Source organism: Pipistrellus hanaki (genome assembly GCF_964339955.1).
Source record: "Pipistrellus hanaki genome assembly, chromosome: 10".
NCBI lineage: Eukaryota > Metazoa > Chordata > Mammalia > Chiroptera > Vespertilionidae > Pipistrellus > Pipistrellus hanaki.
Window position 1 is genome coordinate 42,325,058 of NC_140512.1, and position 16,085 is coordinate 42,341,142.

The following is a 16,085-nucleotide window of genomic DNA, read 5'->3' on the forward strand; positions in this document are numbered from 1 at the left end:
TGGAGAAGAACCATTACACATTGCCCCCGAAATCAATCACACAATACAGTACAGGCATCAGGCAAGTAACTCTGGTCCAGAATGACTTTGCCCTATTGGCTGGCTTCGTATTTTGAGGATGATTCACACCTCCCATATGTCCCAGACTTGCATTTTGTAACAACAGACGGGGATGCTAATTACATGTTCGAGTTCGCTCCCACAGTGAATTGTGATGACAGGTCTGGCAGTAATCAATGTATCTGCTATGCTTGTAATGATTTAATGTGATGCCACCGTTACTGCTTGGAATAAAAGTGGATGGGCTCTCGCCCTCCCTGGGCGGCTCCGTTGGTTGGAGCGTTGACCCATACTCCAAAACAGTTGCAGGTTTGATCCCATCAGGGTGCCTATGGGAGGCAACCGATCAATACTTCTCTCCCATATGGATGCTTCTTCCCCCACCGCCCTCCCCTTCCATCCTCTTTCTCTAGAAAGCAATAAAAAAAAAACACATCCTCTCGGGAGGATTAAAAAAAAAAAAAAAAAAAAAAAGCAAATGGGTTCTGCACATTTTAGGCTGGAGTCACAACTTGATCACCCAGAAATATATTACAGAAGCTTCCTGCATTTTTGACAAAGCCCAAGGCGGGCTTCCAGCAAGACCTGTAATTTCCCTAGCAACCTTTTCTTTGAATGAGGTGCATAGTAGGCAATACCTGCCCTCTGGCCCAGCTTCAGAAATATCACTTCAGCAGAAGTGTGTGCTGGTTCAACTGGATACCAGGAAAAAATAATTATTTCACAATGAACGTCTGTCAGTCCACTCGGGAGTCAGAAGTCGAGCTGTCCCCTGTCACTTGCTGCTGGGGCTGAGACATGAAGGAGCGGGCTTCAGGGCAGTGGTCCCACAGTGGACAGTCAGTGTTGGGTCCCCCATTCTTGCCCCTCAAGCAACCTCTGGAGCCAGCGCCTGCACTCCCTTCCTCAGACTGTTTCTCCCTCCACTGCAGCGGCCTGTGGCTCGAAGATGAATGAGCAGGAGAGGAACCTCAGAACCGGCAGAGCTGCCTAAACCTTGGGTTGTGTGCTTTCATCTCGCTGACTTGAGTGTGCCCGAAAGACTTACAGGGGACCCACGGGGCTGGGCCATGAGGAGGGTGGGCATGGACTGAGGAGCAGTGCAGTCTAACAGATGAGCACAGGCTGGGCACTTCCCCACTGGACATCTGGCTTCTCACCTCCTCACCAGCCCGATGGGCCTTACCTCCCTGGAGACTCACAGTCCTCACCTTTCTCTTACTTCTGCAGCATCTCCTGGTTACATGAAGAGGGAGAGAGAGAGCCATCCCTCTGTATGGGTTTCCATCCTGTTAAGGAACCCATTACCATTTGCTTGAGATGATATGATTTTAGCTGAATATCAAGTCTCTATTGATACACCTGGAAAGATCAGATTAAATGATCTGCCTCCTAAACACATATGTGTCCCAAACGATTCTGCTTTCTACCCTGAGGTGCCTGGAGGAAACCTCAGTGATGGCTGGCTTCATGTGTCCATGGTCTAGGCTCGGGCGCCCAGGTCTTGGTCAAACATGAGCCTGGATGTTGCCGTTCTGTAGGTGGGATTAACATTTACAAGTAGCTGACATCATGTAAAGGCGATGGCCCTCCGTAATGTGGATGGGCCTCATCTGATCAGTTGAAGGCATCAAGAGAGGAATTGAGGATTCCTGGGGAAAAACGGTATTCTACCTCAAGACTGTAACATAGTTTCCAATTAGCGGACTTGACCTATGGATTTTGGACTTACCAGCTACAATGACAATCACAGGAGACAATCCTTTCAAAGCAATTTCTCTCTCATCCTCATATTCTTTATGTCTCTCCTCCCACCAAAAAAAAAAAAAAAAAAAATTCAAGTTGTTCTTTTTTAGTCTCTCCAGCTCTGAATTTGTTCAGAACAAATGGTGACATGGGGGTGAAGAATACATCATCTCTAGGTCTGTTGGGTAGCATCTTTTCCCAGGTACACTCACCCTCTCAGCGTCTTAGACGCCAAACTCATTGTCCCCTCAGGGCCTTTGCACCCGCTGTTCCATCATCTAACCCAAGGCTCTCTCTCATCTTTGCATAACCATTCCTCCAGTACTCTGTCCCCTCTACAGAGAAGTCCTCCCTCACCACTCGTGGAAAGCAGCTGTCCAGCATGCTGTTACAGCCCCCTATTCAAATGAATTAAACTTAATTTCCTGCCCAGAAATGATGTTTTCTTGTATCTTGCTTTACCTGTGTGCCTAGTATCTTTCTCCTCTCACCAGAACCTAAGCAGAGATGTGTCTGTCTTGTTCTTTAGTGAATTCTGAGAGCTCCAAATGGTGCCAAGTGCACTGGAAGCACCCATGAATGTTCATTAAGTAAATCGATTCTCTAATTTGATTTTCCTTTAAAATTCAGGTAGTGGTATAATTATTGAAATAAATCTTACTCACTTTTGGAAGATGATTATTTATTTTGTTTTTGCTTGCAATAGTTCTTACTGGATGCCCTGAGATATTTTTTTCCCCTTTATTTGTTCTTAATGCGCCTTCTTTCTGGGTTCAAAGGCTGCCCCTGGTCCCAGAAGTCCGGGTCTTAGGGAGTCTGCTCATAGTCACCCTCTCTGTACCTTCGTGACTTAAAAGCTTGCCCTAGCATCTCAATTTAGCTCTCGCCTTCCTAGACATAAGAATTTCATCTTCCAAGCCTCTATTTGTGAATCCAAAATAAATTCAATATTTTCATCATCTTGACCTTTTTAAATCCCTGTCACATCTTAATTTAAATTTTATAATTTGAGTTTCTATTTTTGGAGAAATGAAGAACTTTCTCATGCTTTGATTCAGGGGACAAAAAAAAATGTTCCTTTCATTCCTTTGGGGAAGACTTGACTTACATGTTTATTTTCCCTGTCCTAAGAGATTCACCTTACCACCTCATATACAGAGGATAAATTAAGATGAGTGGAAAGATGGTGGAAACGTGATCAAGGAAAATACCCCTTGCATTCTCTTCCTGGTAAAACTGCTTTGAGCTGTAGTCTCTGTCAGCATCTTGCGCTGTTTGCGGAGGAAACAGAGGGTTGCTGGTAGAAAGGAATCTTCAGGCACGGGAATTATTGGGCCCAGACTTCACCGGATTTGAGGCTTTCAGAGGGACCAAGGAAAGATGGACATATGCTAATACTTGCTTTAAAGAGTTAGCTTTCATACATAGGTTCCTGTGGGAGGACACTAACCCTTTATAAAAAAAATAATACAGTGGCTCTCTTTTCTGTGTTCTGGTATGCCCATCATGCCATGTTATCACCAACAAAGAGTCAAATTAGATATATTTTCTCCAAATTACCTCTCCCCCATCACTCCCTCTTCTTCCCTCCCCTGCCTCTCTACCCCCCATTCATTTCACAAGCATTGCCTGATGCACAATAAAGCCCCGGTCCCCTGGAACTCACCGATCTCCATGGCCGCGGGTTTGTGGGAGGGAAGTGACCATGTCCTGGCTCAAATGCTCTTGTTGCAGACAGTAAACCCCAGACTCGCTGGCTCTCCCTTTACACATGTGTTTGTTAAGAACATTTAGAAGTGCTGATTGTCAAGGGACTTGATGACAATCTCCCCGTACCTGTTGGATCACGTTCACAAAGCAGCACAATGACAAGATCCTATGGCGTAATGCTTTCTAAATGGACTGGCGTGCCACTGCCGTGGCTGTGGACTAACCCTGAGAACTGCTGAGGGACAGAGAGGCTGGGTGTTAACTGGCATGAAAGCTTTCACTGAGAACTGATGAAGGGAAAATGCCTTCCCAATGGTGGCAGAAGACCAGGAAGTGGGAGTGATAACTCAGGACGAGAGCTCTTAATACACACGGAGTACATTTAGGAAGGTCCGCACCTCCAGGCAGTGCAGAGGCCTGGGACCTAGTTCACTGGCCTGGATCCCTGTGTCTATCATCCAGTGTTACTTCCTCATTCCGAATAAGGCTCAGAATACGCTCTGGACATCGCTGGACTCTGTCCACATTTTACCAAGCTGTGTGTACATGAAACCAAAACATGAAGCCAATATCCATGAAGCACTTTAAGAGAAATGGGAGGGGAGGAGTGTGTGGCCAAGGAAGGTTAACAATGGGCGCATCTACATAATACCTGTCTTTGAGGAGGGGCTGTATCTTCACAGCTTTGGCAAGATTATGTTCCCAAGAGATGTATACCTCAGGGCTTGGAACTTTCTTTGCTGGAAGCCGATAATTGCTTCTAAGAGAATCGAGTGGAACAAAACACAGAAAACTGCTTTTAAGATAATTAAAACTATTTTGGATTTTTTATTTATCAATCTGGTTTCTAATATAATTTTAGTTAAATGAAAGAACATTCACAAAGAATATTAGGCATACATACATAATTTCCTTCTTTCATTCTAGTTTACATGCTGCTGCTTTTAGAGAGTGAAATTTTGTGTTATTTCACAGGATGGGACCCTCATCGACTTTACAGAAAGAATAGTTAGGCCAACTTTTCACAACGCTAACCTCCCGAGTAACCATGCTCACTGAAGAAAAAAAAAATTAAAAGAAAAACTCGACCAAAGAAAACTTAGAATGAGCGACACTGGGAACTGTCTCTTGGCCTATGAGAGAGGGGCCTCCATACTCTCATAGCCATCCAGAGTCCAGCACTGACTAGAAATAAGCCAGAGCTTGAGAATAGTGCAGACCGTCCATAGACCTGTTCTTAAAGAACATTTTCATCTGGAAAATAAACTTGTGAATGCATGTTAGACATTAATACCCAGGTGCCCCTCTGCTTTTATTACCTCTGCCAGTCTGTGCTCAATGGGAGTTAACCAACTTTTCAACTGTGCTTTACAATCGGTTTACATACCACTTGTATCCAAAAAAAATACTACTGGTTAAGGAAGAGGATATTTCCAACATTATCCTGCAGAGTCAGCAGGCTATGCAAAAAAGTCACATTTGTTGTTGGTATTGTCTTACTTAGAAGCTAGTCAATCACACCGAGGGCTGGGGTAAACTACAGGCGGTTGAGTGGGAACTTAGGGCTTTATGCACGCAAAGTCCTGATTTCTCTGGCTCTGTCTGGCTGTGTTGCCTCTCGCAGTGTTGACAGTTGGCCCCTTGGCAGTCTACCTGATGAATAACTTAGCAGTTAGTTGTACAGCGTTGCCCCGCATATCCCCATCTTCCGTAACATGGCCACATTGTTTCTTTGGACGTGACTTACATCCACAACTCAGAAAGCACGTCTTCTACTTGGCTCCATTGACTCTGGCCCTTATATTTGCGTTTCCAAGTATTCTCCCTTCAGGAGTCGGTGCCCCTCACAATTGTCTTATAAAGTCAGTAAAACAGCTCTAACTTAAATATAGGCAAAGGAGGACAGAGGTTCAGCAACTTGGCAAAAGTCACAGAGCAAAGCAGGGAGCAAGAGGAAGGGTTGGCACTCTGTCAGCTGACTCTCAGGGTCCTCACTCCCCAAATGTCATTTAAAAGATGGTGCCCATTGTTTTTTAGTCCAAATTGGCAAGACTCACTCTTATTTCTCATCAATTTCAGGATCAGCTCATTCTACTGGGATGGCAGCTTGTGACCTATATTTGGCTGGGTAACTGGAATTCAATGAATAACATGATTTGACAATTTGCTGCCTTTCTTTTTGAAAACTGCTTGGTAGGATGATGAAAAGGAGAACATATGAAGAGGCTCAAACTAGGTGCTAATTGTTTGGAGGTGTGAGACAAAGCAACAATGAACATGCTTACACTGGAAGAATAAGTGGAAGACTAGAAAAGAACTGATCCTATTGTAGAGGGAAACCAAAGCTTCTTCTTGACCTTTTCCCGACACTCTGCTTTCATATCCAGCATCTGTAGCTGTTGCCTCAAGTGCCTTTTCTGGTGTGGCTTGTGTCTTTATGCCCATCTCTCAGCTGGCACCTGATGATTCAACAGCTGTTCAACCATACCATGAAAATTTGACTTGTACCAATTCTTTTCCCTGTGCCCCTCAATTCCTGCTCCTGTTAGCAAAAGTGGATTGTTTATCAAACACAAGAAACAGGGCATTTTCCAACAAAGGCACTCACTCCAAACTCTCGTTCCCAGCTCTTCAATAAAAAACTTCATGTCAGTTGCTTGATTTGAGCTTAGGTTGAAAACCACAAGGAAAAATGTAGTCTTATAAAGAAGGGCCAGAGAAGAGCTTAACCATAAAGCAACTTCTCAACTCTGGAGCTAGCTTTCTTGAGCTCTGTGGAATGTTACTTTGAGAGCTTAGAATGGCACAGATTTTATGTTCATTCAAAGTCCCCACTGCTGGCTTCTCAGAACATAGGTGCTTGCTTTATACACAGAAGCCATTTCCTCACAAGCAACACTAAGCCCAGGAGGAGCTTTCCCTGTGACTGTAAACCGGCTTCTTGTTTTAAAAAATGGTTTTGTTTGTTCCTGTCATGTAAAGATGCATTACCACTGGCCTTTTGTGCTTGACTGTTGATGCATTGGGATGGAAGATGTTGAGATCCTGCGGAGTATGGTTGACAAAGCAAGATTAGGCATCGCGCTTGGGCCCTAGGTCCGGCTAGCTAGGCTGCACTGTCCTAAACTTTCAAGGGAGGGGGCTAGAAAGAAGCTGCACATAAACAAATTATTTACCATTTAGAAAGCACTGGATAGAGGCTTCATAAACAGACTTAGGGATTATTGTGAAGACCGCAGTCCCAAAGAGAAGCCAAGATCTCCAGCCTTCTTTTGGCACTTAATTCCTTATCCACTTTTTTTGTGTCCTGTCTGCTGGCCAGATTGTAACCTCTTTAAGGGCAGAGACAGTCATACCTCTGTCCATCCTAAACATCCCAAATGATGGTGTTGCGGGGGACCCACTGATCCCGGTAGGCATACCAGGGGCCTTCGTTTGGAAATTGGGTTAGAGAAGTGTTGGGTATTACTTTTAACATTTTATAGCAGGAAAGTGGGGAGAAGAGAGAAAAGAGAAAGGGTGAGGACATTTTAGTATCAAGGACTGTTTTGATTGTTTTAATTCCCTAACCATTTGGGGGAACGGGGAAGTGTTGAGATAATACCATTTGTAGAGAACAAAGCTATCAAGGAAAATGCAAGAAATAACCAACCTGCATTATTTGTTAAGTACAAAGATAATGCCTGTAGAATAGGTTTTAAAAAAATCAGAAACATTTCTATAACACAACATTTAAACTTTGCTTTTTCAATGTGATATACATAAAAGAGCCCTAAACGGAGGCATCTCGGATCAATCAACAGCCGTTGTTTTCTATGTCATTTGTAAATGTTACAGTGTTCTGATATTTACCATATTAAATACTTTTCATTTTTAATGTGTCTTACAGGAGAGCGATTAACACCCTTCTTAGTGAAGGGGGTTCATGAGAGGACCTGAGGTCAGCAACTGGGAAAAGGGGTTTGGATTCCCGAGTGTTCTGTCACCTTGGCTTGAATGGGTCGTGTCTCCTGTGGAATGGGCCAGTACTTGTGCCACGTACCTCTGGCAGCTATGGACAACATTTTCCTGACTCAGGAAACTGAGATCCTCCAATAACTTTGGCATACCAAGTAAGCTGAAAAGTATGCATATACACAAGTAAACTAGAATTTCCAATTTACTGATACCTTTTTAACCTCATTTTACCTAGCAGGAGAAGGAAAACAAGTAATCAAATATTGGAGTCTAAAAATTAAAAAAAAAAAAGTATTAAGGATAAGAGCCTGAACTATAATGACCATAAATGGTAATCATTCTAGAAATAACTTATGCAATCTTTTACTAAATAAGTGGAATTATTTTTTAGATGTACCAATAGGATCTCTGTCTCACTGGTTTACATACTAAAATAAAACCAATGAGTTATTTGTTGGAATAATTGGTGGAAGTTTCTGATTAAAGTGAGGTGTGACTGACTAGACAGATTCATTCTGTGAGAAGCAGTTTTGGAGACCAGGTTTGTGGTGAACCAGAGCTTCAAATGTGTCTGCCAAGGAAGATCCCTGAACCAACGCACTTGTCTGTTTTAGATGGAGCGATACAGGGAGTAGATGATGTAAAACATGGCAGTGTTCCCCATAGGATTCAGAGTAGTAGAAGTACAAATAGCAATCAAAACTTGGCTTTATTGTGTCTGCTAGTTTGTCACAGGGGCTTAAAAATTAGAGATTTAAAGCAAACTGAGAACCACTTAACTTATGCATTAGCCAGACAGTGTCCGTATTCTTGCTACAACTATGAAAGAAACAAAGCAAATGGATCGTGACATGTGCCTCTAATCCCACAAAGAGATGCTTACACATCCATGTAACATAAGCAGTATGTTGTAGGTAGAGTGGAGTGAAAGGTACAGATACTGAATAGATCTAAGACTACAAACATAGAACAATACAATCTGCAGAATTCAATGAAAAATAAAATCCGCAATCCCAATGTGAAACCTACTTGCCCTGGTACTTAATGCTTCTCTCTGCTGTGTTGATGATGTTGCTACCTCCCAGGTGCAATACACCTTCTTCCTTTGACTGCTTCAGGCAGGAACTCTCGGAAAACCGGCACAGGCTGAGGTCTAATCGAAAATTGGCAAATAATAGGTTCTCTTTGCCCCTTTCGTTCCTTCTCCAATTTATAGGATACCAAAAAGAAACATTATATGAACATGAACTAGTAGCTACAAAAGCCCATTAAAAGTTGACTAATGTGAAGGGAAAATAATGCTGGAAGCCACGTGACTGTGCATCAGCTTTACTCAAGAAAAAATATGCACGCTCTAAGGGCTCTTAAAAATGTAGAAAACTTGCCCTGTTACCATGGATTTTTAGAACACCTCTAAACACACACGAAATAAGACAGATTTTACCTACAAATTTCAATCATTGCTTAAACTCTAAAAGCATTTTTTGTATTATTTTGTTTTGATACAGAAGGGAGAACTCAGCTATAAAGAAATATTAAAAAGTATTATTATATATATTTTGTGTGTGGCGATCATCAGTCTTAAGAATTTTCTGTTGCTTGCCTCTCCCAACTTGTGCTGATATTTTAAAGGATGTGCTCAAGAGTATGAAGCAGGGTGCTTTTGTCCCCTTCCCTTCCCCCTCCCTATCCCACAGCCAAAGAGCCACCCCTCAAATGAGCCATTCTTTTTTGCTTTCGTCAATGGTCTCTGTGAAGTTGGGGTCGTTGTTCATGATAGCAGCATCTGCGCTCTCTGCCGATTCTGCTCCCTTCGCTTCATTGGTGTGGTAGGTGCCCTTGTGACGGAACATGTAGCGAATGAGGAAGACCAAGGTGCAGAGAATGGTGAAAATCACCACAGCAATGACCCCTGGTGGAGACAGGACAAGGACTACAGGTTAAACTTAATCTGACATATCCCACAAACACTCCCCCCCCCCCCACCCCCTGCCCCCCGACTTCACTATGGTTTCTTCAAACACTACCCTCTCCCATAAAAACACAAACCTCCAAAAACAATAACTGCAAAAACTAACAGAATTGTAAGGAGAACTAGACCAATTCACAGATTTGGAGATTTCAACACTCTTCTCTCAGTAACTGATGGAACAATTAAACAGAAAATCAATAAGAATGTAGAATTACCTAAAACACATAACGTAAGGAAACAATACTAATCCTACAAATCTTTCTTAAGATAGAGGAGGAGGAAATCTTACTCAACACATTTTATGAGGCCAATATTATCTCAATACTAAACCCAGACACATCATGAAAAAGAAAACCATCAAGCAATATTCCTCTTAAATAAAATTTAAAAATCAAACCTAGCCATATATAAAAAATATACTATGACAAAGTGGTGTTAATTCTAGGAATACAAGATTGGCTTAACATTAAAAAAATAAAGCAATGTAATTTATCATATTAGACAAATAAAGGAGAAAAACCATATGATAATCTCAATAGATGAAAAAAAAGCATATGGAACTGTGATTAAGCATCATCATACATATATGTGTTATACTCAGAGAGGCAGAAACACTTTTATGAAATAAGACAGAAGCAGAGAGAGAATATGGCAATGGACAACAGGATATCAATATTGATCCAAGTATAAGGATTTTCCCAGGAGAGTCTAATTATTCCACATGTAGCATGGTCAGAAGAAAAGGCTGGAACAAATTAGATACTCTGGCTTATTAGTTTTCTGAAACTAGAGTGGCACAGACTTTCCAATTCTTGTAGTAAGCTATCCTGGACCATTTAGAGAGAATGAAAGTAAAGAAAGATAGGAGGGAATAAGGTCCTGGTTATTGCCTCTCAGCTACTTACTGACATATTCAGATTCTGGCTAGCCCACCATTATTCTTTTCTTACAGGTGTGCATTAGAAAGTAGCCAGATTACATACCCACAATGTATCCATATTCGTACTTCATAATCTAAAGCCATATTTAAATAGCAAAATGAACACTAAAAATCTACACAACTTGTTTTTCCCCTGGACTATGATTTCACTGCTTCTGGCCTGGACGGCATGGCTCAATCAATGATTGAGCATTGACCTATGAACCAGAAGGTCACGGTAGGCTCAGAGTAGGATGTGCAGGAGGCAGCCAATCAATGTTTCTCTCTCATCGTTGATATTTCTATCTCTCTCTCCCTCTCCCTGCTTTCTGGAATTAATAAAAATATATTTTTAAAAAAATAAAAAAAATGACTGCTCCCCATAGGTGATAGCCACAGGAAAGCCTGTTCTGTACCCACCTACCTCCAATGATGGCCGAGTTTCTGTTGACCCCATTTCTGATAGCTTGGCCTTGTCCTGGGTTATATGGAAAATCAGCACTGGCTGTAGAGAAAGAAATGGAGAGTCAGGTTGGAGAGTGAGCTTTCCCGTTCATCCCAATTAACGTGGCACCTATCTTTTCAGACAACTCTTTACTTCCCATTTCCCCAAATGAGATGCCCTTTCAGGGGGACCCATCTTGCTGCTCTTTCCCAGGAGAACCATAGCAACTTCCACCTCCATTCCTGCCGGTTTCCTTCGCAGAGCAGTGCTGCAACGCCTTTGGAGGAATATTAGACTCTTAAACTACCCGGGCTGCCTGCTCCAGTTCCACAGACAGATGGCTTATGGATCACAATACTTCAGTTTCCCTGAAACCTGCCTCCTGCCCACTTTTATCCCATTTACAACTGGTGGCAGTGGCTGTACTTACAGATGAGCCTGTTAAAGTGTGCAGCATTGCTCTAAAAAGTAATCACTTCTTGATATTAATATTTTACATGGCTCTAACATTGTACACTTCAGGAACATTTTAAATTATTAAAAAAAAATATTTTATTGATTTTTTTTACAGAGAGGAAGGGAGAGGGATAGAGAGCTAGAAACATCGATGAGAGAGAACCATCGACCAGCTGCCTCCTGCACACTCCCCACCGGGGATGTGCCCACAACCAATGCACATGCCCTTGACCGGAATCGAACCCGGGACCCTTCAGTCTGCAGGCTGATGCTCTATCCACTGAGCCAAACCGGTTTCGGCTCAGGAACATTTTATAAGGGGGTAATATTTCATGTGAGCTGAGAAGAATATTAATTACCTAATAAATATTCTCTTTCTTTCTTATTATAAAAAGATATAAGAATCAGTTGTATTAAACTTAGCGACTTCTCTAAGATAAAATAAATATAAAGCATGCAAAAGGCAAACATTATGAAATTTGTATATAGGTCAGGAGAGTTATTATTATTTATGTAAGGTAATTTAAATTAAAAAATGATTTCATATTTGCTGGACTTCTGCTTGAAAAATAATACTTTAAGATAAATCTTCCAACAGAGGCTTATCCGAAGGCAGATTACCTTAGTCTATCCAGAACCATGGCTACTGAATGGCACCAGTGAAAATAAAAAATTTACAGTAGTTATTTGGCATAATTAAATGTGTACACACTGATGAAATAGGTTTGTGTTATAATTCAGAGAATATCTTAGTAAGGACTCAGTTTTTTTCTTTAAAAAAAGGCATTTAAAAATATATGTTTTTATTGCCATCAGAGAGAGAGGAAGGTAGAGGGAGAGAGAGAGAGAAAGAAAGAGAGGGAGAGGGAGAGAGAGAGAGAGAGAGAGAGAGAGAAGGTAGAAGGAGAGAGAGAGAGAAAGAAAGAGAGGGAGAGGGAGAGGGAGAGGGAGAGGGAGAGGGAGAGGGAGAGAGAGAGAGAGAGAGAGAGAGAGAGAGAGAGAGAGAGAGAACCAGCAACCTTTTGGTGCACAGGATGACACTCAACCAAATAAGCCACAATGGCCAGGACAAGATTTGGTTATTAACACACACAATTCCTGATGAAGACTACAATTCAAAGAATGAAAGTTACTTTTCAAAAATGAAAGCTTATATCTTCACCTACATCCAATTATGGCACAGTTTCTAGGCCTTTTGATGTTGTAACAATGTGCTCTGGACACCATTTAGCCCATGTCCTTCTAAGAAAACCTAAGCTTGTATGTGGCCTAGCTGGGATCAGAACCCATGTAGGGTTAACTCCACAGTCAATAAACTTCCCTATCCTGCCTTTTAGGGCTGTGGGGAGACAGACAGGTGGGCTGTGGAGGAAGTCAGGCCTCAGACAGCTCAGCTTGGGCAGGGCCTATGAGAGGAAGAGCCTTTTATAGGGGATGGGTGAGAAAAATTTGTTTTGTTTTCAAATGTCAAGTTTGAAGTGTCTACAGGACACTCAGGCAGAGAGATCTACTTACTCGATATTTGGATATTTTGTGAGTTGGCTCATATTTCTCATCTCCTTTTGACAATATACAGAAATCTTCTGTCCTCCTTTAAATAATCTGAACCTTCAAAATATATTAAGTTATAGTGACAGAAAACTCACAGTGGCAATTCAGTTATTATTCTACTAGAGGCCTGGTGTATAACATTCTCAGCCTGGCCTGCACCCTCTTGGGGGATGTCCACAATCAGACATTCTTAGTGCTGCCACAGAGGCAGGAGAGACTTCTGCTACCACTGCTGCGCTCACCAGCCCTGAGCCTGGCTTGTGGCTTCCCCACAGGGAGAGTGCACTGACCACCAGGGATCAGCTCCTGCACTGAGCGCCTGCCCCCTGGTGGCCAATGGGCATCATAGCATCCAGTTGTTCCATGGCTCGGTCGATTTGCATATTACCCTTTTATTATATAGGACTGTGTGATAGTAACAAGACTATGAAATTGGTTACTTTTCTGCTTCAGGTGATATGGATGGCAGAACATAGCATAGTTTCTCTTTGCTCCAAAGCCTGCTTCATGGCTTTGCATCCTTGGCCACAAAACTGAGTTAACACAGATATTTAGAGATACTTCTATCTCTAAATATATATACTGATATGCTTCTCCTGGTTTCCTTGAAGTTACTGACATAAGCAATAGTGGAAGGTGTGGATGTGACCTGAGATGACCCAGCAGGGAATATTTACAAATATCCTAGGATCGTCTTTGGTATAAAAATCTAAACTCTTTGGCATATGGAGCAAAGCTCCTTTTGAGCTGAATCTTTCTCCTGCCTCTTTTCCCATGGAGCCACCACATTCTGTACTCAACATTCTAGGCACATGGATTTCTGTGCTTCCGGTTGATGAGCCTTTGTTCATCCACATGGCACTCTCTGCCTAGACTTCTGGTTTGCCTTTCCTCTCTTTGTCCATGCAATCCTATGTCTTTCCTGAAACTATCCCCAACCACCTCAGATATGTGTCTGACCCTGTTTTCAATGGTCATTATCTTAATTCTTGTCACTTCTTATGCAATAGCCACCCTCTTAAAGTCAGGGGCCAGTCTTAATTATGTTTGCAGTCCCAATGACAAACAGTGCAGATAAGAAGCAGAGCTAATTGGACGCTTGTTGACTGGTGCAATTAAAATCCGTCCATTAAGAGGTGTGTAAATGTTTGTGTAGCTTCTTCTGATAATAAAGACTCCCATGCAAATATAATTTTAAAAGTCAACTGCTTGAACCTAACCCAACTCTTTTTTAAATTTTTAAAATTTTTATTTATTTATTTATTTTATTAAATTATTATCTGTGTACGTATTTTAACATTGCCCCCCCCCCCATACATACCCTCCCTCCCCAGAGTTTTGTGTACATTTTTGTAGTTATATGCATGTATACAAGTCCTTCAGTTGATCTCTTATCTCCCCCAAATCTCCCTACCCTCCCTGTTTTAATTTGACAGTCTGCTTGTTGCTTTACTGTCTTTATATCTGTCTTTTGGTTCATCAATTTATAATGTTCTTTAATATCCATAAATGAGTGAGGTCATGTGGTATTTTTCTTTCATTGACTGGCTTATTTCACTCAGCATGATGTTCTCTAATTCTATCCAGGTTGCTGCAAATGATGAGAATTCCTTCTTTTTTATGGCAGCATAGTATTCCATTGTGTAGATGTACCAAAGTTTTTTGATCCAATCATCTGCTTATGGGCACCTAGGCTGTTTCCAGATTCTAGCTATTTTAGATTGTGCTGCTATGAACATAGGGGTGCATATATCCTTTCTGATTGGTGTTTCTAGTTTTTTGGGATATATTCCTAGGAGTGGGATTACTGGGTCAAATGGGAGTTCCATTTTCAGTTTTTTGAGGAAACTCCATACTGTTCTCCACAGTGCTAACCCAACTCTTAAAGCAAAGCAGCATTCTTATTCTTCCCAATAAAGGCAATGAACATTTTGAATACAGAGAGTCTACTAATGATTCCTGCGCCCACCAGCCTTTGGTGATTAGCTGAAAACAATCAGTGGAAAACCCAGCAGGTACAACGGAAGTCCTCATGAAATTAAGAGCAGGGTTCTGTTTACTTTAGCATGAGCATTCCCATTTTTATGGCTTTATTGATAACATAACCCTGGTTGTCTTAATGCACATGAGTGCTCACTCCCTTGAGGCAAATTCACATTATTCTGGTGAGCAGAATTATGGCTATTTTTAATAGATATATTCCAAATGATTTCATCTCACCTGTCCTTCCTCTTGGGGATCAAGAGTCTCTTGGAATTGTTCATAGAGAAACATGGATACCAAGAAACATGCCTGGGACCAGACTAAAAAGCACATGCTCCACTCTGTGGCTAGCTTCCCCAAATTTGATAGAACACAGCAATTTTGGTGATATTGGAGTATCAAGGAGTCTATATTTTGGAAAATGTCATGAGTAGTTCAAAATAGACTTTAGATATTAACAGTCTCAAGACTAGATTTGCATCAAACAGGCAAAGACTATTTTCAATACACTTTTTTTCCCCCCGGGATCCCCAAATGATACTGCATGATGATGGCCACAAAAGCTGTTCCAGCTCTGACAGAACCATATGTATCTCTGCTTATTTCCCTGGCTGTTCATTCTATTCATAGATCATGCTTCCTTTGTACCATGCAGAGTAGCTCTTCTCCCCTCCCCCACCAACAGAGGACGACAAAACAGGTTAATGCAGGAATTGAGGATGAGAGAGTCTCCACCCTTGAACGTGCTCATGAAATAGCCTGGCTGAGGCCTCAGAGGCATAGATGCACTACAGCCCATCTTATTCCGAGAAGGCAAATGCATCATAGACAAATGCATCAAATATCTTCATATTCAGATATGGATCACAATCTCCTTAACAAATAGGTTCTTCCTTTGCCTTCCATGTGAGGCACAACCTGAGAGCTTAGCACTGGTGTTTCCTTTCCCCTCCTCCATCTCGGGTTGGGGGGAGGGGGGCGGAAATAACACACATACTTTGTAAGAGCAGGCCCAGGGGAAGTCATTCCCATAATTATGTGAATACAATAAAAAGGTCAGATATTAGAACTGGGTGAGTAAAAATGCACTTTCCTTCCCCCCAAAGGAACGGGAAACAAGATATTTTATTCTCTTTTCTAAGGGCAGTTTGCCCTTCCCCTTGCCACCTTCTTGGAAGGATTTCTCAGGAAAGCAAATGAGAGTCCGATTGGCACTCTCCTACCTGTGTGCTGGGCATGTGTGTGTGTGGTGTCCTTCCCTGGCGGCGGGGACAACCAGGGCTCAA

The 16,085-nt window shown here is 41.9% G+C and overlaps 1 protein-coding gene across 3 annotated transcripts in view; it reads right to left on the reverse strand.

Annotated features, from left to right (window-relative positions):
- Positions 1 to 7,759: 7,759 nt before the first annotated feature.
- The window catches only part of CNTNAP2 (contactin associated protein 2), a 1,655,791-nt gene continuing 1,647,465 nt past the window's right edge, over positions 7,760 to 16,085 (reverse strand). For all 3 annotated transcript variants that reach the window (XM_084896487.1, XM_084896488.1, XM_084896489.1), the window contains 2 exons: positions 10,789 to 10,869; positions 7,760 to 9,385 (listed from right to left, as the gene is read on the reverse strand). In XM_084896487.1, the coding sequence (XP_084752613.1) occupies positions 9,186 to 9,385; positions 10,789 to 10,869 (281 nt within the window). In that variant the 3' untranslated portion in view covers positions 7,760 to 9,185. The remainder of the gene's footprint in view (positions 9,386 to 10,788; positions 10,870 to 16,085) is intronic.